General features: G+C 44.5%; 2 protein-coding genes across 2 annotated transcripts in view; both read right to left on the bottom strand.

Moving 5' to 3' along the window:
• Positions 1 to 6,979: 6,979 nt before the first annotated feature.
• On the bottom strand, positions 6,980 to 9,388 carry LOC140483270 (insulinoma-associated protein 1b-like). Its single transcript, XM_072581411.1, has one exon. It carries the CDS (start codon positions 9,139 to 9,141, stop codon positions 7,801 to 7,803), a length of 1,341 nt encoding a protein of 446 aa, XP_072437512.1. The 5' UTR covers positions 9,142 to 9,388; the 3' UTR covers positions 6,980 to 7,800.
• Positions 9,389 to 16,820: 7,432 nt separating this feature from the next.
• Positions 16,821 to 22,679, bottom strand: part of cfap61 (cilia and flagella associated protein 61) — a 250,290-nt gene continuing 244,431 nt past the window's right edge. The window contains exons 25-26 of the mRNA XM_072581649.1: positions 20,546 to 20,636; positions 16,821 to 17,336 (exon numbers count right to left, since the gene is read on the bottom strand). Of these exons, the coding sequence (XP_072437750.1) occupies positions 17,136 to 17,336; positions 20,546 to 20,636 (292 nt within the window). The 3' untranslated portion in view covers positions 16,821 to 17,135. The remainder of the gene's footprint in view (positions 17,337 to 20,545; positions 20,637 to 22,679) is intronic.

Genomic DNA, 22,679 nt, shown 5'->3' with positions numbered 1-22,679 from the left:
TTATTTCCGATAAAATTTTAACTTGTCTTTGTTAAGCTGCCCCGGCACCGACATTCTCATTTTCCCAAAGTTACAAATGGGGATGATGGAAATTGCAAGACGAGTTAGGAAGCGCTGTCACTGCGCTGACATTTAAAAATAGTCCCGTCTGCGACAAAGCTCTGATGGTCTTTGGCAGGCATTTTGAATGTTTACGATTCAACATTACCCTGAGCGAAGCGACAGATGGGCAGAGTGGCTTTTACCTTAAAACAAAAACCCTCAAATGGTTAAAAGGCAGAATGGTAACACACGGCACAACCCCATGGTTAACGGAAATTGATAGAAAGTGAACGGAAACTTATTAAAACTGAAAGAATATTGTCCGGGCTCGCTCTCGACGGCCCTCCGTGGTGCCGGCAGATAGCTCCTTCTCCCTGGATACCCGAGCGTTAACACAGCAACTCAAGGGGAGAGCTGACAGGATCTCTGACCAACCCCCTCCTCCACTAGCCTTAGCCCAGCTCTGAGTCTGTAACTTTAATGAGCACAGAAATACCTGTTGAAGTGAGAATATTGTAAATTCACGAAGCCGTTTCTGGAAACGTAAGATAACAAAATACAGAAAAGTGGGAGCTTCAGCAGATCTATTCCATCCCTCCCTCGCTGGATCTTAAACCAATCCACTTGATGCTGCAGCTGTCTCCTTTACTGAGCTCCTGCCTGTGTTTTTTTTAACCGTACACTTGCTCCCGACATTTTTTTTTAAACATGCATTTGTTCCTTGTGCCCATTTACTTGAAGGCAAGCGGGATTCACAGTGTTTCCAGAAGGCGTCCAACCCCCAGCGTGTTACACAGCCTTTTATTGGCGACACTTTTGGATCTGCTGCTGTCAAATTGAGTGAGAGCATCGTGGCCAGGGAGTCTCATTGCTCTTCATTGCAGGGTCACTTTGAGCTGAAACCCGTTTGTACTAATTCTAAACTTGACTTCCAGGTGTACATTGCCCTAATCCACCCGGAGACTGTTCCATTGGCCGCTCCGTGAAATAAAGAAGTTCTGGGTGTTTTTGTTTTGTAAATGTATTGGTTTAATGTGTACTCTGTATTATGCTGGCCTGAGAAAGCGCCCTGGTTCTTTTTACTGTCTGTTTTAACGGCTTATTTATCACTATCCCAGTAGCCTCGTTTCTAATTCCTTCAATGCAACTTCAACCACAAGGCAGTTTCTATTTTTAAAAAAAGACTTCCCCAAAAAGAGGGTAACAATCTGAGGAGAAAGTGAGGACTGCAGATGCTGGAGATCAGAGCTGAAAATGTGTTGCTGGAAAAGCGCAGCAGGTCAGGCAGCATCCGAGGAGCAGGAGAATCGACGTTTCGGGCATGAGCCCTTCTTCAGGAATGGCATTCCTGTCGATTCTCCTGCTCCTTGGATGCTGCCTGACCTGCACCGCTTTCCCAGCAACACATTTTCAGCTAACAATCTAAGACCAGGTAAACAAATGAGAAATGTGGTTTAAAATAAACCCCGAAAGAACAGCTGCTGCCGTAAATTAGAAACCGAAACATTTCTGAAAAAGTCCAGCTGAAGTTTTGAGTTCTGAGGAAAGGATCACCCGACCAGAAACGTTAACTCTGCTTTCTCTCCCCAGACCCGCTGAGTTTTTCCAGCAATTTCTGTTTCCCAGCATTTCTTTGGGTTTTTTTGTAGTGATTTAGTTTATTAGGTCACGAATTTGGTGGTTTTGCTCCTAAATCTGTTGATCCCAAGGATCAGCCTTGTTGTATCTGTACCTGATTTTTCCCCAGGACTTGGGTCTATTAATATATAATTAGAGCTGAGAACGGCTTCCTGGTAAATGTCGAATAAAAGCAAAATACTGTGGATGCTGGAAATCTGAAATAAAACTCAGACAAGCTGAGCAGGTCTGGCAGCATCCATGGAGAGAGAAACAGAATTAACGTTTCGAGTCTGAGATGACTTCTTCAGAACTGAAAAGTGTTGCTAATTATATATAAATATATATATATGACAGAAGCAGAAAAGGGCAATGCAGAAAAACAAAGGGATTGTTAATGGCGGGGAGAGGGTTAAAGTGTAAAATAGATGCAAACTGAGGCGTGAAAGTGTTCTCCCTACCAAGAGCGAAGTCAACTCGAAACATTAACTCTACTTTCTGCAAGAAGGCTGCCAGACCTGCTGAGTTTCTCCAGCAAACTCAGTGTTTGTGTAAACAAGGCAGCCACCTGCAGCTGTTCATAACGTTCAATCGAGATAATGCAGCAAGCTGCTCAAATATTCCAACCTGGGGCACTCTGCCAGGGTCATTCCCCGAGAAGTGACCTTTGTTTGGTAAAACACTTTTTTCCCCCCCCCTGAGGTGTTTAAAGCCCCCAAACTAACCGCCCTAGCTCTCCAACTTCAGGTTGACCAACTTGCTGTTTCCTCCCACAGTTCAAAAAATGTGCAGGTTAGGAGAATAGACCGCGCTAAATTGCCCGTAGTGTAAGGTGAAGGGGTAAATGTAGGGGAATGGTCTGGGTGGATTGCTCTTCGGTGGGTCGGTGCGGAGTTGTTGGGCCGAAGGGCCTGTTTCCACACTGTAAGTAATCTAATCTAACTGGGAGAATAGCTGACTCCAAAGACGCATAACCTTTGGGGATGAGGACCAGTTTGTTAAAAGTTGTCCAACACGCGGTCCATTGGGAATACACTTGGGAATATCGGGAATTACCTCACCTTTCCTGTTTTAAAGTGTATTCCCAATGGACCGCGTGTCGGACAATTTTTAACAAGCTGATCAGGACATGACACTGCGATCTCATGCGACTGGGGAGAACCACGGAGCAATTCCCGTGACTCTGCCCCGGAACGAGGGTGAACCACCACCCCCCCCACCCCCATACTTGATGGAAAGAGAGAGGCAGTATGTTATCAATTGGAAAATAATTATCAATGAAATAGAATGGGAATTACAGAATCTATGAATTGTATAATTCTCATTCTATTTCACGGAGAATTACTTTGCAAATCGAATGGGAACTGGAATGAAATTTGGGAAATCAGGTTGAAGTGCAGTCACTTTGACCTGTGAATTGAATATCGCGTTCAAAAATAAGGACAATAAAATGTACGAAGGACGTGGTTAAATGGGTGACTGAAAGAATACCGAACGCAACAGGCGTGATGTAATTAAATATGATCACCGCTCCCAAATGTCCCGGTCGCTGTTCATCTTCAAAGGTAATCGTTAAAGACAAATGGGACTTTGATTTATTTGACTGACATCGAGAAAGATACACCATATCCCACAAGCTAAACATCCATGCGAGCAGTGATCGATTTAAAAATGAATAGCTCTTTGGTGATTTCAATCTTGTGTTTGAAAATGAGTTCTAACTTGATTTCTGCTCATAAAAGTCGAGTAAAAGGGATTGCCTGTGTTTAACCATATACTGGACATCGCTACCGTGATTATGTTAAAATAGTTCTTTTTGTTGCAAAATAAACTCAAAATGATGGGATTATTAAATCAAATCGGGGAAACTAATAACCAACCAACTCAATTAGCCCCATAAGCAATGAAACATGGTCGAACGGGGAGAGTCGGGAGAGACGCTGTGTGTGTGAATGATTAGCTTCCATTTGACTTGCCCCTTGAGTCAATATTTTGATGGTCCTATACGTTACTGCAACTATCTCCTTCCCGCTCCTGTTTCATGGGACACTGAAAGATGCTCATGTCTTTATACTACTTTGATTCTGGATTAGAGTAGTGCTGGAAAAGCACAGCAGTTCAGGCAGCATCCGAGGAGCAGGGAAATCGACGTCGATTCTCCTGATCCTCGGATGCTGCCTGAACTGCTGTGCTTTTCCAGCACCACTCTAATCCAGAATCTAGTTTCCAGCATCTGCAGTCATTGTTTTTACCTTTATACTACTTTGACCCGAAGCTGTGCAGGACACTCGCATTGTCCCTGAAATGATGCCTGCTCTGCCCAGCGTCATTTCTCATCTGTTTTGTGAAATCCTAAATGCAGCGAGTGTGCTAAATGATTGAAATCTGTCTTTTACTGGGCCCGAGGAAATGTCCACCTGTTGAAGGATAATGCATATTTGCAGCAGGATCTGCAGATTAGGATTTTGCTCGGTTCATAGATTGTTTTCAGTTAAAATGCAGTTTATTGTCGACATTAGGAGCCAGGATGCAAATCAAAGAGAACTGACTCGAGTGGTCATATTGCAAATTACTCGCATTGATCTTCACGGCAACTATGGACAAGATGGGGGTGGGCGGGCACCAACATTTTTTAAAACTATTTTCTTTAGACTGCCATTTACATGTATTGAAAATAAAGGGTAACGCCTGTGTGTATGTGTGTGTGTAAAAATTCATCATTTCTTGGGATGTATCCCCAGTGAAAGAGGAATGAGAGTTGTTCCCACATGGAAAACTGCAACAGCGCAGTGATAGACTCCCTTTCCCATTGGGAAGATGTTCTCTCATCATTAAAGGCATGAACAAGGTGGGGTTGTGGGGAGAAGGGGGAGGGGGTTAGGATGTCGTTGCAAACCTATGGGGAAAATCCGCTTTCTTTCTAGCGTGACCACCATTTAATAAACTTCACCCATGAATTTTCCTTATAATGCCACTGGCCTGAAAGGAATCCTTCTTTAATATTCCTCATTCTTACCCATATTTTTAAAAATCCTTTGTTTTCGCAACTCTTCAAAACGGCAGCAAGTTTAAGGTCTGCAATAGTTAAATTGTCATTCAGGAAACTAAATGTATCACCGCAGTGACTGTAGGCCGCAGCCAGGTTTGTAAATCTAAAGTCAAAACAGTTTGACTCAAATCTTTTTTTTAGCAAGTTACTGATACTTCTTTCCGACCGACTATTATTTAGTCCAAACACCCTTTGCACAGTAACTTGAGACCTGTGGGTTCATTTCGAAAAGAAAATCAAATTAGATTTGTCTGGTTGTATCAGTTGTATTCCTATGCGCTAAATTCTATGTACATGGCCTCTGGCCATTTAACCGTCATTAGATGTACCAAAATAAGTTCACGGCGTCTTCAGAATATTCCAGAATCCCCGGGTCACTAAAATCCTTTCGAAGATCATCAAAATAGTTTAGAACCCAGCGTCAGAAATGCAAGGTGTTCATCGTCCTTCCCTGACCGACCACCCTGTGCCCATCAGTTATCCGTGAAAATGCGCTTCTAAGCAACCAAGAGGAAATCCCCGACCCAGTTAATGGAGAACGTTCGCTAAGTGGCAAAACCAAAGCAATTGGGTCAGGAATCCTACAAGGCAGGCACAAAGCGTCATAAGCAAACCCAAGATGCCAAAGGTGCTATATTTGCGTAGCTTTTATTGTAAATATTTTTGGGCGCTTGTAAATATTATTTGGTCTCACAGAACTTTATAGTCAACTGATCCGTGCAGCGGCTCCATGTCACAGCGTTGAACAAAGACCGGATGATGTTAACGTCCTCAATCACCTCTCTCTGCAGATGAACTCAGCATTTCTGAAGAAGGGTCATTGGGGTCGATATGTTAATTCTGTTTTCTCTCTCCACAGATGCTGCAAGATCTGCTGGGTTTCTCCAGCAATTCCCGTATTTTTTTATTTCAGAATTTCAAATCTTTTTCTTTTAAAATAAATTTTGACATGATGTTTAAGAACTTGCAGATTTCATACTTTTGTTTTAGAAAGATCATTCATTTTACAATATCTTCTTCCGGGGTTGGCCTGCCTAATCCTATTATTTCCTGGTCCCAGCGAGTAAACGCTTTTAGGCGTCGATGTATATCTTCCCCGGAGATGCTCTGAACGCGGCCTACACGCTCCACATTGTAAACAAATAACTGCAATCAGAAAGCGATTGAAATTGGGATGGCGCGGTCGTATGAATAAATCATTATTAAATCAATGACGTGTTTAGGGACTGTTTAAACAATTGTCAGCGATATTAAACTACTTTTTCTTTGTTGTACTTTACGAATAAAGATTGTAAATAACACTTTAGTGTGAGCCCAGCTGTATCCGAAGCTGAATCAGTCAAGGTGAGGACATATTTATACCGGATTTGAACCAAGCCTTGCTAAGAAACGTAATTTTTCCGCTTCTAAATGTGCGTCCTTAAACCACCACATCAATGTTCCTCACAAGGGCATCAACCCACACGCCCTCGATTCTGATCGTTTTAAAAATGTCCTCAGTCTGTTTTACTGATTTACTCGTTCTAAAAACCTTACCCTCAAATGTTTAATTGTATTTGTAAACGGAATTAATCTGGTGAAGAAAGATTCTTCAGAATATTGGCGAATCTGACAAGTGACTTTCATTCTGGCAAGAGCGTTTCAAGAATTACCGCACACTCAGTGGGTCTGGCAGCATCTGTGGAGACAGAATCGGAGTTTAAGTTTCGAATCGAACCTGTATCTTTCCTTTGTGGAGAGGAACAGCTTCTGTTTCTCTCGCCGCCGGTTCTGCCAGACCATTTTGAAAGTAAAGCAGATGTTGTGCCTTGGGTAAGTCCCTCGCGTTTGTGACTTCTCGAGATGAAAGTATTTCTGCAGAGAGTCGGTTCACTTTAACCTGTTGTGTCAGAATGATGCAGTTAAACCTTAGCTCCCTCTGTGATGCTAACGCTATAGTTGTCTCTCAGACCGGATTCCAGATCCGTAGCCGTGTGTGGCAGGTTACTACGATAAATACCTAACATTCACATTTTACATTGTAAACTGTTTTACAACTTTTAGTTTAAAGAAAGTGGTATTTTCTCTCAAAATAATACGTACTTCTGTGGAAATAAATGGAATAGCGCCAAACAAACCTAATCAGAGGTAGGAACCAAACATATTCCCGGAAAGGAATGCGCAGATATCCAGTGGTTAGAGAACACCTGTACCCCCCTTCCCCTTTCTCCCCCCCCCCGTGTAACTGAAACTATTTGTAACCGGGAATAAACGATGAACACGAAGGCCACAGATAATTTAGACGTATTTTAATATATGTAAATATCCAGTAACAAACACAGTCGGGAACATACATTTGGAACCACGATATAAAAGCTAACAGTTAAGAAAATAAGTTGTGTAGAAAAAGGGATTGCATTTAATTTAAGAGCAGTCGACAGCTTCACACGAGTGGGTGATGGGAGGGGAGCAGAAACGATGGTGTTTAAAGTGATCCAAAAAAATTTCATGTGTGTTTACAAAATCAAGATCGGTTTGAAATATGGGAAAAATGGAACGTCATAAGCTACTGAACCAAACAGACACAACATCAAAATAGATAACGAAATAATGCAATATTATCACAATAACTTCTTTTAATAAATAAATAAAACGAATAAATTATAAAAATGTATTCATTTAGCAATCAATACATATATCCAGACAGTAAAATTATATGCAACAAACCCATTGAAGGTAAAACGTGGAAAGCTTCGAAAAATTAAGGCATTTACATCATTGTGGTGAAACATTCGGATCAGTAATCCAAGGCATTTGTGGCTAATCTAAAGGAATGTTCTAATTACTGCTTTGTTCAAGACAACTGAAAATCTCCAAGTGTCCAGTGTATCACAAAGCTACATTAAAGCTGTTATTGTTTTGAGTGAAAGGTGCAGTTTGTGAGATGAAGGTACAGTACACGGAAAGGTGTTAGCGTTTAAAAAAAACAACAGCGAAGTTGATTTGATTTTTATTCTCTTCCTCTCTCTCTCTCTCTCAGGATGTGGCTAAGTAGCAACTAGGAAAGGCACGGTTTGTCACCCCCCGTCTCTCTCTCTCTCTCTCTTCCTTTTCTAACAGGCAGGGCGCACTGGCATTTGGAGAAGGATAACTTGCCTATTTTCTGACGGGTGGCATTTATTGATGTGTCTGGTGAGTCCAGGAGAGCTGTAGAAAGTGGCCGGGCAGTACTTGCAAGGGAACACCTCGGAGGTGTGCAGGCGGAGGTGACGTTCCTGGCTCGCCTTGCTGGGGAAGGTCTCGCCGCACAGTTGGCACGGGTGGTACTCGGAGCCCGCCTTGGGGAGCTGGCCGGGCGCCGGGAGCTTCTTGTCGGCCGCTTCGCCCACCCCTCCGCCGGGGAACGGGGGGTAGGGGTCCCCTGGGTGGGAGAGCAGGTGCTTCCGCAGGTAAGCCTGGCGCCGGAACCTCTTGCTGCACCGGTGACACTCATAGAGACCGTCCTCGGAACCGGACTCGGAGGGAGCGGAGCCGGGGCTCGGGGTGTCCCGGTCACCGGGCTCCTTGGCGGCTGCCTCCCCGGGGCTGGCTTTGCCGGGTTCCCCCTTGGGGCTGGAGGTGGCGGGGATCTGGGCCCGGGGTTTATGCCAGCGCCGGTGTGATGCCAGGTTGGCCGGGCAGCTGAAGACCTTGTCGCACTCCGGGCAGCGGTACTCCACCCGCACGATGCGGGAGCACTTGTGTTGCGCCAAGGAGAAGGGGTCCATGTACTCCTCCTTGCAGAGCTGGCAGATAAACTCCCCGAGGGGTTTCCCTCCTCCTCCACCTCCTCCTGCTGCACCCCCTCCTCCTCCTGCACCCGACCTCGGCTTGACCTCCACCGGCCCCTCCTTAATCTTCAAGCCCAGCACCGGGGAAGTGGTCACCTCATCCTCGAAGTTGAGTTTCCTGATGGCTTTGGCTTTCTTGGGGGCGGCCGCTTTGACGCTCTGCCTGTGCTGCGGGGCGGCGCTACCCCCTCCGCCGCTGCTGCAGTTGTTGTTGTTGTGGTGGTGGTGGTGGGGGGGGTGATGGTGGGGAAGGCGCTGAGCCGCTTTACCGTCCGCCGGCGCCAGCAGCAGCAGCGCCCGGTCCAAGGCGCCGGCGAACGGCGGGGCGGCCGGCGGCTGCGGGAAAGACTCGGCTCCCGCCGGCGACGCCAGGCTCAGGAAGCGGGGGCCGTGCTCCCGGCTCACCGGCCGCGCCACCGGCGGCTGCGGGAGAGGCAGCGGCGGCTGCTCCCGCTCCTGCTCCAGCTCCCGGGGCACGGCCGGGAGCCCGCTCGACAAACCCCGGGGGCAACCGGAGACCGGAGCTGGGAAAGTCTCCAGTCCCGGGGCTGCATCTTCGGAGCGGATTCGGTAAGAGACCGGGGTCGATTTCCTGCTTCTCTTCACCAGGAATCCTCTGGGCATCTTTGGGAGGGTGTGGGTGGGTGGACCCAGGAATAAGAAAAATAATAAATACAGTCGAAGGCACTTGTTTTCCTTAAAAATAAATAAATTAATAAATAAATAAACGAAGCGGGTGAGTGCCAGGGTCGGGTATAAACAGCCTCTCCTGGTGTCTATCTGGAGGCTGGTGCCCGGTGAGTGAATGGCATCTCGCCAGCCTCCTGCCCCCGCCGCCGCCGCCGCCTCTCTCCCTCTCCCTCTCTGTGTCTCTCTGTCTCCCCCTGCCCTCGCTCCCCCGCTCCCTTTAAGGCCGGGGCCGCTCCTAGTCTCCTCACCCCCACCCCCTCCTTCCACCACCGCTGGCCGAGTGGCCTCCCTCGGCCAATCACAAGCGCGGAAAGCTGGAGCCCAGCCAATGGAAGGCCGAGTCTGTCTCCCTCTCTCTCCCTCTCTCTCTGTCTCCCCCCCCACCCCCATCGCCCTTCCCCATACCCAGTTTTTCCACTATCAGTAAGCAGATTTGATGTGCAGAGACGGAGGTGTGCTGTGTTGTGTTGGGAGGGAGACAGAGATGCAGAGAGAAGATGTAGACACAGACTCAGTCAGAGAGAGAGACACACAGAGACTCAAATAGAGAGACACACACACAGAGACTCAAATAGAGAGACAGAGAGAGAGACACACACAGACTCAGTCAGAGAGACACACACACAGAGACTCAAATAGAGAGAGAGAGACACACACACAGAGACACAAACAGGCTCACAGCTGCACCGGTGTGCGGCAGTTGAACCTCTTGCTGCACCAGTGACACTCATAGAGAGGGAGACACACAGAGACAGAGAGCCACATCGACTGAGAGAGATGCACAGACTCAAAGACACAGGCTCAGAGACACAGACTCAGATTCAGGCACACAGAGCCTCAGAGAGATACAAAGACTCAAAGAGTCTCAGACACACACACACACACGGAGACAGACTCAGAGAGACGCAAGACACAGATTGAGTGACACAAAGACTCAGACTGACACGGGCAGACAGAGACTCGCAAAGAGACTGGGCACACAGACTCAGAGACACAACAGACGGAAACGTGACTCATGGACGGCGAAACATACAGACATCAATTCACACAGACATACAGTCACAGGACCCCAAGACACACAACATGAGTAGAAATTATTCTCTCCGAGCCCCACATCACATTCGAAGGGCCGAAGGCGGCCCCACACATATCTGATGAGAATCCGGAACCCTTCATGATACAGTCGACCCAACGTATTTGCTCCTCAAAGAAATCATTGAACAAGGCCAGTATTCCACTGTGAAACATTTCTCCAGTCCCCGTTTAAAGGGTAATTTTATTTTTGCATGGCTCCACTCTAGATGTGTCTTTTATTTAGGAACGATGATTCCCAATATCTGATTCCGCACACGCGGTTCCATTCTAAAGAGACTTTTCTGTGCCTCTCGCTTGTCAACAGATTTGGAGTTGAGGCAGTGTAAGGGGCAGGGAAAGGACATCCTAAAACTCGCAGGTTAAAGGGAAACCTGTGTTTGGGGGTTGGGGGGGAGAAGATAAAGCCGAGATTTTTGAGTCTTCTGGAAAGCGGCAGTTGAAGAGTTTGTACCTTCCTTATGCCTGTTATTTATCTGTTAGGAACATTTAAACTTCCATTGTTATGACCAGAAGCTCGATTTAAATTACAGTCGTCATAATTCCGGGTGAATGATAAGATTTTCTCACTCTCCCTCCCTTTCTCTCCCCCACCCCAACCCAAGAAGGATTATTGCTGTTTGAGAGTGTTCCCAACGGAGCCTACAATCTCTCCTCACTCCCCTACACAGACACACACTGCTCTCACACACAAACATTATCCCCAAAACCGCAGTTAATCCTCACACACTTTTGAACATTACTCCACAATCACACACACACACACACTCAACCCCGCCTCCCACAAACATTTCCCCATACCCACACACAAACACTATCTTCTCTCACTCATACCCACATTGACCTCACACAGACATTACCCCCACCAACACTACCCTCACACATTAACACCAGCCTCACACACAGACATTACCCCCACCAACACTACCCTCACACATTAATACCAGCCTCACACACAGAGATTACCCCCACCAACACTACCCTCACACATTAATACCAGCCCCACACAGACAGACATTAACCCCACACACATTATCTTCACACACATACTGACCTCACACACAGACATTACCCCCACCAACACTACCCTCACACATTAACACCAGCCTCACACAGACACAGACATTACCCCCACCAACACTACCCTCACACATTAACACCAGCCTCACACAGACACAGACATTACCCCCACCAACACTACCCTCACACATTAACACCAGCCTCACACAGACTCAGACATCACCCCACATACATTCTCATCTCTCACACGTACATATCCTGCCCTCGGTCAGGTGAATATTCTCTCTGTGACGGGCCGCGGTGGATAAGGGACTGAGCAGCTGTGAGCCTGTCTATGGGTATGGGTTGCTCGGTTTGGATGTGTGTGTGTGTTCCTCTCTCCCTGGGGGCGGCTGCCACACGCCCAGCTCCTCCCCTCTCGGCCCCGACACGCGTCCGCTCTTTGTGAGTGTCCGCTGGCAACCGGAGAACTGCCAACTGGAGCCGTCCATCAGCAGCAGCGGGGAGACACTGCTGCGGGAACCCAGGGAGGGAGGACAGCAGCAGCACACTCACTCACACACAAAAAGAAAGCTTCTTATCCATAGCCTTCTCCCACCCTGAGCCCGCCCGGGGCTCTTGTGAATGAAGTTAACCCCCAGGCCATTTCAACACGAGCCCAAAACAACGGGAGCCGCCTTTATGTCCACCCGCGGCTCAACTCACTCTCGGTATCACTCATAAACATAATTCACCAAGTTTCCTCTCGTTGTGTATCTGTGTGAGAAGGTTAATGTTTAACCTTTCTGGAAGACTGCCACATTCATCATCAGCTGTGATTGTTCCCCCCCATCTCTCACTGTTAGATTTCCTCAGATTAGTTGTTGTTGCGACAGGATTTTATTCTGAAAAATCGCAGGAATACTCCCCCCCCCCCCACCCCCTCCCCGCGCCTCCTCTCCACCCGACGACTCTTGCCACACGTGAAGGAAAAGTTGAATCAGAAACACACAGCGTGTTGTCGGACCCGCTGAGCTTTCCCAGCAATTTCTGTTTTTGTTTCTGATTTTACAACATCCGCTGTTTCTTTAAATGTTGACGTTTCTGTCAGGGGTGGGGTGGGGTGGGGGTCTCTGAATCCGCGACAGCTTTGAGTTTTCTATCAGAATTCTGAAGAGGCGTCCCCTCTACACGTTATATTTTTTTTAAATCCCCAAATCAAGGTGGAGATGGTTCGCCTCAACGGCGCTTATTTTGCTCCTGGACTCAATGCTCTCATCCACTCAGCGAACGGCTGCTGTAAAGAGGAAAGAAAATACAGCGGGAGGGAGGAATGGTGCATAAAAGATGTGGAGATGTGTCTTTTTTTTTGTTGTGGTGGTGCTGAATAATTGAATGGTGTAGGGAGTGTGTCTCCTGGTTGTTTTGGCTGGGCCCGTCGCTGTTGACACGATTTACTTTCATCTCCCTTTTTGACCAGGAGATTGAAAAGCACGCGAACGACTGGCTATTGTGGAGAGGATATTAGCATAAAGCTGCTGGACAAATTAAGATAATTGCACAGCAAATCCGAATCTTGCAGGGATTTATGCTGGGGCGGGCGGGGACAAGGGGTGGTGGTGGGGTGGGGGAACAGAAATAAAACACTGGTTAGCTTAGACCAAAGCGTGCATTGTCCACTTGACGTTCATTAAACAGAGAACCGCTTTCATTGTTTTGATTAAATTCTTGACAGTATCCAGGGCTCCGCTTCCCCTCCCAAGTCCAATAAAGATGCGCCGCTGAGGGGAGGGGAGGGGTCTTCCTGCTGATAGTAAATGGGGGTCTGTTCGGTTGTGGGAGTCTCCTGGTGCCTCAGGTGTGTGTGAATATTGGTACTGGCTGTGGACTTGACTTTTTTTGTGTGGATGGAGACAGAGTCCAGTGTTGTGTTTGTTTACTTTTTATGCAACTGTACAGAACCGAACTGCTTTTGTGACAATGTATATAAACAGAGATTTGTTTTATGAATAAAGTATATTTTTTGAAATAAAAATCTAGGAGTTGACTTTTTTTTTCGGTTAGAGTCCAAGTCCAATGTTTTGTTTATTTATTTGATATGCAACTGCACAGAACCGAACTGCTTTTGTGACAATGTACATGTGCAAATAGATTTTTATGAATAAAGTATATATATTTGAAATAAAAAAGACAAATGAGATATTTCCAACTTGCGTCATTCATTTCAGATGTTGACACTTTTAAAAAAATCTCAACGTCTAATTTTAAGGGGCTGCGTCCTTAAATGGAAAGTGTACCTAAACTTTTATTTTTGTTGATTCTTATGCTTGTATCTCTGTGGGGCTTTGGAATTGGAAACCACGCCGTTTCCAAACAGTAAGGACATTTTACCTTGAATTTACTCCTTCTCAGACCCTGGCTCAATTTAACCGCAGAAAAACATCTGACTTTTAAAAAAAACAACCGGAAGAGCTGCTGGAACTGTTCACTTTCTTATTCATTTGTGGGCTAAGCTGGCTAAACCATCATTTACTGCCCAACTCTAATTGCCCAGAGGGCAGTTCAGAGCCAACCCCACATTGCTGTGGATCTGGAATCACATGTAGGCCAGACCAGGTAAGGATGGCAATTTCCTTCCCTAAAGTACATTAGTGAACCAGATGGGATTTACCCAACAATTGGAAATCATTAGGAAGCTTACTTCCAGATTTTTATTGAATTCAAATTTCACCCTCTGCCCAAGACATGATCTGGGTCTCTGAATGAATAGTCTAGCGATAATACCACTAGGACATTGCCTCCCTGGTAGGTCAGAAACAAAAACAGAAAATGCTGGAGGAACTCAGCAGGGGTCCAGTGACCCTCAGAACTAATGGTGGCGTTTTTATCCTAGTTTTTAACTCGCACTGGGCAAGTTTTGGGGCAAAAATAATATAAACAAGGCGAAAATGGGTACTGGAGATGCTGGAGATTAGAGTCAAGATTAGAGTGGTGCTAGAAAAGCACAGGAGGTCAGGCAGCATCCGAGGAACAGGAAAGGGCTTTTGCCCGAAACGTCGATTTTCCTGCTCCTCGGATGCTGCCTGACCTGCTGTGCTTTTCCAGCACCACTCTAATCTTGATGCAATAAAAAGAATCAGCCGACTTTAAAATCGGATTGAATTGAACCTGTTCAGTGCAGACCATGTTCGTGCTGGGCAATCTGCCTTTCGGTTGGAACCGGATTTAAAAGTGGGGTCTTAGCAAATGGGAATATTAAATCTTCTGCACTGGTATGTTTTCTTTGTAACTTCCAGTGATCGCCTTTGCTTTGAAATCAGCGTCCACCTCCCAATACAATCTACACACGTACAATGTTTCTCCCTGGTACAAACACTTGGGGAATCCAATATGGTTAAAAACAAACAAGGTGGGGGACACACTTGGAGAATTAAGCGAGATGAATGCAGCCTAATCGGGCGGGTTTTCATTCAATACAGCGGTCCATTAGTTATTACCTTCTCAGGTTTTCAGAGAAAGCTCTGAGTTAAGACTTTATTTTCCTGCTCCATACCTTGGATGTTGGTTGGCTACTTGTTGAAGTGATTTCGCTCGGCGCGTTTTGAACAAATTCTGAACCTAAAATCTACACCGTCTTCGTGAAACTGTTTGTGCCGCGTTCCGGAGAGGAGATGGAGATTTTATCTCTTTTTTTTTGCTGTCCGTTTCTGGGGGGGGACTTTTGGTTTCTCGAGGGCGTTACTGGTCAGAGAGACGATGCTTGGATTGTGAGGCGGCTCCACTGCACACACACACACACACGCTCATTAACATACAGCTGCAGGTTGCTATGTGGCTTAAGGCTCCTTTTAGTAAAGTACACACCCGGACTTGCCTTATCACCACCAGCCGTGTGCACACAACCCAGCGACAAACTCAGAGAGAGAGAGAGAGAGAAACCCAACCCACAGGCTGGAAGGCCACACACCGATCCCAACAGGAAGATCTACATCTATCAGAGACCTTTCCACATTCATCACAAGAACAAACACCCCAGCCGCCTGTCTGCTGATAAATATTATCAATACATGTACAAAATGTAACGGTCGATTACAAATGCACCCCCCCCCCCCCCACCCATTTGAAAGCGAAACTTTTATTCCTTCGGGAATATTCTCTCTACCTTGATCTAAATAATGCCCAGTTTTATTTTTTAATTCCAGAATGAACGGTAAAGCCCATCTTCGGTGACATGTTCCCGAAAGGACAATGTCATTTCATTGTTAAAGTGTTGGAAAACGGCAGAAACATTTGTTTTTTTTTAAGAGAACATTCACATTTGGGGAATCTGAAACTCCACGGGACTCTTCCGATCTGTTAATAAATCTCCATGTGTCGCCTTCAGTCAGCGCTCACAGGGGGTTATAGCTAAACGTTTCAGCCGACGGGAAACACCCAAATGGGGTTCGTCCAGAGAGACTCAGGTCAATCGATGCTCTTTGCAGCTTGCGAGCTGGAAGGCCCTGTCCAGTGAACCATCGCTTGGAATTACTGAAATGGGGCGTACATACAATCTCATTATCCCTTGTCCCACTTAAACAGTCAGCAAGTGTTAAAGGCAAAACAATACGGGGACTGGAAAATAATCACCATCACTGGATTTTTAAAAAAATTGTCCAGGCAACAGCTTTTAAATGTGAACTAAGTCAGTCACAGCTGTGAAGTGATTTCTGGTGTAATTGATTCCGGTTTGAAGGTTCACTTTTTAAATATTCATTCACAGGATGTGTGTGACCTCCTTACCCGGGCCAGCATTTATTACCCGATCCTAATTGCCCAGGGGGCAGTTAAGAGTCACCCACATTACTATGGGTCTGGAGTCACATGTAGGCCAGACCAGGGAAGGTGAGCAGATTTCCTTCCCTGAGCCAAAAGGGGTTTCCCCACAATCGCCAAATTGTTTCATGGTCATTAGACTCTTAATTCCAGATGTTTGCTGAGTTCAAATTCTACCATCTGCCAGGTAGAGGTCGAACCCTCTCCCAGAACATTACCTTGGTCTCTGAATTAATAAACAGAATTTTAAAAACTGAGAGGGCTGGAGAAAGTCGGTCGGTCTGGCAGCGCCAGTGGAGAGTAAACAGAGATAACGTTTCGAGTTAATGAACATTAACCGTTTCTCTCTCCACAAAGACTACCAGACTGACTGAATTTCTCCGAACCTTTCTGTTTTTGTTTCACATTTCCAGCACCTGCAGTTTTTTTTTGTCTCTATTAATAGTGCGGCGAAAATACCACAAGCTCATCGCCAAGAGTAACACGTGAAAGAATAATCTTTTCAGTATTAACTTTGCATATGGTCCACACCCTCTTGTTCAGGGTGAAATTTCTCTGGAAAGAGACCCCCCCACACCCATGTTCTTCCTGTTGCCTGTGTGTGTGGATCAGGTGTTGTTTCCCGACCAGCTTCATGCTGAATGCAGGGGCAAAACGGTGCACAAGACTGACAAACACCGTGCATTCGAGGAAATGAACACCCGCTTTATTTGTTATATACGAAAAGCTACACTCGAGTAAACATTTTAAAGGAAACGAAATCTTGTGGGGAGAGAGAGAGAGAGGTGGGGGGTCTTCCACCTCCCATCCATTAGCCTTGTAATCGTGCGCCATCTTCTGGCTAAGTGCATCAACAGCGTGCCTCCAATAAACTGATTTGGCGATGTTGGTGTTGGACTGGGGTGTACAAAGTTAATGTCCATTAAACTGGACATTATTAATCATTGGCAAAGTTTTCTGGACTGAGCAAACATTAAAAGAGAAATTAATTTCAATACAAACCCCTCCCTCACTCTTGATATCTAAACAATACCCGGCCTTGCAAACATTGGGAGGTGGTAACGATTGTAGCTCAGGTAGTTTAGGAGGCTTTTTTCTACCAACTTCTGGTAACCGTTTTTCGCAAATTGCTGCTCCAAATATTCCTTGGTGTTTCCTGGTACCAGCAGCTCTCCATCCGCTATCCGACGAACCAGATCCTCGATAGGCTCCTCGACATTCACCTTGCGGTGAAAGAGAAAAATAAAACAATCTTATGACGACCAAGCTCGCTGATTTCACTGTGATTTATCAAACAAAAAAACAATCACAATAGACCCAACAAACATTATTTCACAGGCCTCAGCTTCAGACTTAACTGGACCATAAACTGAACGAAAATTCACACTTTCCTCAAGAAACTGCAAAGGGCAGGTCAAAACATGGTCAAATAAAGGAATCATCTTCACTCATAATTAACACGACGCATTCCAAAACCTTCACAGCTAATTAGCCACACGCGCACAGATAGGTCCCCATTAGCAGCAAACGATGAATAAATATTAGCTAAAACACATTTTCCTCCGTGAACCGGTATAAACATCATTTCCATGCACTCCCATAGGCAGGTGACAGAGTCTCACAACACAGAGAAAATAAACATTTATATTATGCTTTTGGTGCGCTCAGTGTGTTCCAAAACACTTCATAACCTTTTTGAAAAAACAGTTAGTGTCATAACTGTTTTGAAAGGAAATATGGATTGGAAGTACTGATGGGAGGTACCAACACCAGCGAGATCAGCTTAACCTGTTTCCTGTTTAGACAGGGAACGCGCTGACTGGGGACAGTCAGCACCTTGCTTATTATGAATATTCAAGGAGCTGTGCTGTTTGATATAATCTCCAGGTCTTTGACCCGTACGGCCTACGTATCGAGCACCACATTGGCATTTATTTATCGAATGATCCGTTGGTGTGATTGGAAGAATGTTTTGGCTTGATGACAACATCCTGTTAGTGGCACAACTATCTGAGTTTCAGTACTGGTGTGGTGACTGTGACTGGGCAACACTTGCTAAATCCTAAATACACAAAGATTATGCTGACAATCAAATTAGAGTTGTCAGTTGGGTTTCCAGTACGTGGAGGAGCCGCTGTTGGATTGGAATGAACAAAGTTAAAAATCACCCTCAACACCAGGTTATAGTCCCACAGATTTATTTGGAAGCTAGCCAGTTGGAATATAACCTGATGTTGTGTGATTTTTAATGGTTACCAGGATTTGATATAGAAAACTACATGAACTAATACATGGGGCTCTCTTCTTCACAGGTACATACATAACTGCCTGTTTTCACACAACAAAATAAGTGACAGTCATTCTCTGTTTAATTTCTTATGGTAATGCCTTGATCAATCAGAGTCAACCTGCCTGGTTTACAGTTTACGTGAAATTTGTAGAGATCTGTAGGACATCATTATGTATTTACACAAGTGAAATCATGCTTGAAAAATCTTGGATTCTTCCAGGATGTAACTATTAGAGTTGATCGGGCAACCAATGGATGTGGTCCATTCGGACTTTCAGAAGGCTTTTTCCAAAGTCCCACAGAAGAGAATAATGTGTACAATTAAAGTGCATGAGTTTGGGTAGTGCTTTCAGATGGATAGAAAATTAGTTGGCAGACAGGAAATAAACAGTAGGAATACATGGGTCTTTTTCTGAATGGCAGGTGGTGGCTAGCCAGCCGAGGACACCATCTATTCATATGTTAACGATTTAGACGAGGGAACTAAATGTAATGTCTCAAATTTTTCACACAAAGCTGGGTGAAAGGGTGAGCTGTGAGGAGGATGCAGAGATGTTGTAGTGTAATTCGGACAGGTTGAGTAAGTGGACAAATGCATGGCAGATGCAGTATAATGTGGATAGATGTGAGGTTATCCACTTTGGTAGCAAAAATAGGAAGATAGATTATGATGTGAATGGCTGTGAATTGAGCAAGGGCAATATTCAACAGACCTGGGAGTCCTCGTGCAGCAGTCACTGAACGTAAGTGTGCAGGTGCAACAGGCAGTAAATAAGGCAAACTATATATTGACCTTCATAGCAAAAGGATTTGAGTACAGTAACAAGGATATCTTGTTGCAATTATACAGGGTTTGGTGAGGCCACACCTGAAATAATGTGGATGTTCTTGCTATATAGGGAGTGCAGAAAAGGTTTACCAATCGATTCCTAGGATGGCAGAAGAGAAATTGTGTTGATTACGATTGTGTTCACTGGAGTTTAGAAGAATGACAGGAAATCTCACAGAAACCATAAAATTCTAACTGGATTAGACAGGTTAGATGCATGAATATGTTCCTGATGGTGAGCAAATCTAGAAGCAGGGGTCATAGTTTAAGGATAAGGGGTAAACCTTTTATGACTGAGATGAGGAGTAATTTGTTCACCCAGAGAGAGGTGAGCCTGTGGAATTCAATACCACAGAATGTGATTGAGGCCAAAGCATCGTGTTTTCAAGAAGGAGGAAGATATAATACTTGAGGCTAAAGAGATCAAGGGATATAGGGGGAAGGCAGGGTATTGAGCTTGATGATCAGAGTGAAAACTGGCTCAAGGGCCATGGAGAATGCGCATACTTTTATGTAACCTGTACATTCTCCATGGCAACATCCTGACTAATCAAAGTCAACTTGGAAACCATTCTGTGCTCTCTCTCATAAACTACAAATTTTGTTTTCTATTCACATTGTTTTTTCTTGGAAGATAAAAGTTTTGACAAAGTGCCTCTTTTTGCAAAAATATTTAAGTTCTTTACTGCCTAATGGCAACATTTAACAAAATTTGCTTTCTTTAGTTGCAAAATGGCTACCACCACAAAATCATGTAATGACTTGGCTGGTGAACACTGGGTTTATAATTACAGCAACATTTGGCATTGGATAGCCAAAGGTGCAAAAATATCCTGACATTACAGCATGTAATATGCACAATTTTTACTCTGTGTGTGTGTGTGTAGGCTTCCTTGGAACAGCTGAGTATGCTGCCAGTTCCCGAAGTGGGCTAGGTAGAGAGCCTGCCTCAGATTTCCAGCACTGTCAGTAAAACTCAAATTAAAACAATAAAGCGTAAATCCCCCTCCCCGCCACCCCGCTGTCACGTTACTATACCAGGTGGCGAGCAACCTGTTCACACAGGAATAAACAATCAGCAGTCAGGAAACTATAAAGTAAATTGTGCTGATTATTCTTCACTTCTGCTTTTAATTTACTAAGTTCAGTCTCTAGCCACTTCAGTCTCCGTAAATTCTATTTGTCCTGCTGGGTATTTCCAGCAATTTCCGTTTTTAGTTTGGATTTCAGCAGTATTCCACAGTTCTTTTCTTTTGTATTGTGAAAATATGTTTGCACTTTCAAAACAGTAACCATAAAAGAGAATGAGATACCTTGTGGGATTCCATTAACTGCCGCACTTCTTGTTTGAAGTCCATGAAACGATCATGATATATACTCATGCACCAAGGCTCACTTAGATAGCTGAAAAGAGAAAATGTTTCATTACTGACTGCAATACTGTCTAGATACCACTGCATTTTATCCTCATCCATTGATAATAGGTTCTGTCACCATCACATTTTCTTCAAAAATCTCTGAGAATAATCTGGTCAATGAATTCTTTGAGGGCATGTTCTACATTAATAATTACTTTTAAATAAGACCTTCTCAGAGAGTTAACATTTTTCTTGGAAAGCTCTATTTTATCAAGTTGAAGATTCAGGGACTTGCACTTCATGAATGTGTCCAATGCAGAGAACACATCACTCTCTGTGTTCAGTTCGCACATCAGTGATTTTGATAGCTATTAACCTCAGTATGTTTTCATGAAGATAAATCTAACAGACTAATTAATATAATGTTGGCATTTATATTTTGATTTGATTTATTATTGTCATATGTACTGAGATACAGTGAAAAGTGTTGTTTTGCATGCTAACCAGACAAATGATACCTTATATAAGTATATAATGGTAATAGAACAGAATGCAAAATATAATGTTACAGCTGCAGAGAAAGATCAACTCTAATAAATGAGAGGTCTCTTCTTAAGTCTGACAACAACAGGGAAGAAGCTACTCTTAAGTGTGCTGGTATGTGTTTTCAAACATTTGTATTTTCTGCCTGATGGAAGAGAGTATAGCTGGGTAGGATTGATCTTTGATGATGTCGGCTGCTTTCCCGAGGCAGCGGGAACTGTAGACGGAGTCAACAGGAAGAAGGAGAAAGTGAGGACTGCAGATGCTGGAGATCAGAGCTGAAAAATGTGCTGCTGGAAAAGCGCAGCAGGTCAGGCAGCATCCAAGGAGCAGGCGAATCAACGTTTCAGGCATAATCCCTTCTTCAGGAATGAAGCTCATTCCTGAAGAAGGGCTTATGCCTGAAACTTTGATTCTCCTGCTCATTGGATGTTACCTGACCTGCTGCGCTTTTCCAGCAACACATTTTTCAGCTCAATAGAAAGAAGGCTGGTTTTCATGATGGATTGGGCTGTGTTCACAACTCTATAGTTTCTTGTGGTCTCGGGCAAAGCAGTTACCATACCAAGCTATGATGCATCCAGTTAGGATGATTTCTGTGGTGCATTTATAAAAATTGGTAAGAGTTCTAGTTATTGTTGGGTAATAATCTTCAGGCTACTTTTGGAGTTAGATATTGGAGTCACTATTAACCAAAAGGGATGTATCATTTCACAAGCTGAAAGGTAAAACAGTTTCATTTCATTAAGAGTGCAAACTACTTTAGATTAATTGTTATGAACTAGGCCAGACCACTTGAAACATTCTTAAGCAGACAGCCCAGACCATAACTTTGAAATCTGTTTCAGTAAGTGTACAGTGAAAATTACTCGAATTAAGTTAGCGAGGTTGACTACCAGGTTTAAAACAGACAAAAAATTTATTCATAAAATTACAAAGAAACACGAAGAACAGAATAAAGAACCCCAACAGAACTCATTCGATCCAAGCTAGACTTAAATATGCTGTTCCAAATAGACACCACAGTCCCAATAAGCAAACCCCCTGTAAAACACAGTACAGAAAGAGTCAAATGCTTACAGATTGAAGTTAAAAGGGCAGAAGAGAGAGTTTCCACACAGTTCACTGTTGAACTCCCAACCACTTCTGGACTGAACTAAACTGCTCAGCTAGAGAGCTGACCAGTCCCCTTTCACTATAGAGGTCACTTCTAAAACATGACCACATTGGTCTGAAGTCTCATATGTTTACATATAAACAAAAGGCCTCTCAAAATCCTTTTCATTTCTGTACCAAACCAGACTGATTGGAGCCCGGCCTGGTTTATTATCACTCTGAAAAAAATCAAGGACAGTGTATCCTTGAGAAAAGGAACAGATTTTAGGAAAAAAAGATTAGTTTTGTGACAATTGCCCCCTTAAAAAAATGAATCATCAATATCAAAAGGTGGCTTGATTTTTAACCCTTCGAAAACCCGGTTAGTAGTCTAAACACACCTATCCACTCTACTAACTATAAACGTGCAAACGTGCAGAACCACATGCAA

Source organism: Chiloscyllium punctatum, chromosome 11, assembly GCF_047496795.1.
Source record: "Chiloscyllium punctatum isolate Juve2018m chromosome 11, sChiPun1.3, whole genome shotgun sequence".
Classification (NCBI taxonomy): Eukaryota; Metazoa; Chordata; class Chondrichthyes; order Orectolobiformes; family Hemiscylliidae; genus Chiloscyllium; species Chiloscyllium punctatum.
This window is presented reverse-complemented; position numbering and strand designations above follow the sequence as displayed.

What these genes read in the sequence shown, in the direction of transcription:
- LOC140483270 (XM_072581411.1), bottom strand. Translation starts at nt 9,141, where the DNA reads ATGCCCAGAGGATTCCTGGTGAAGAGAAGCAGGAAATCGACCCCGGTC.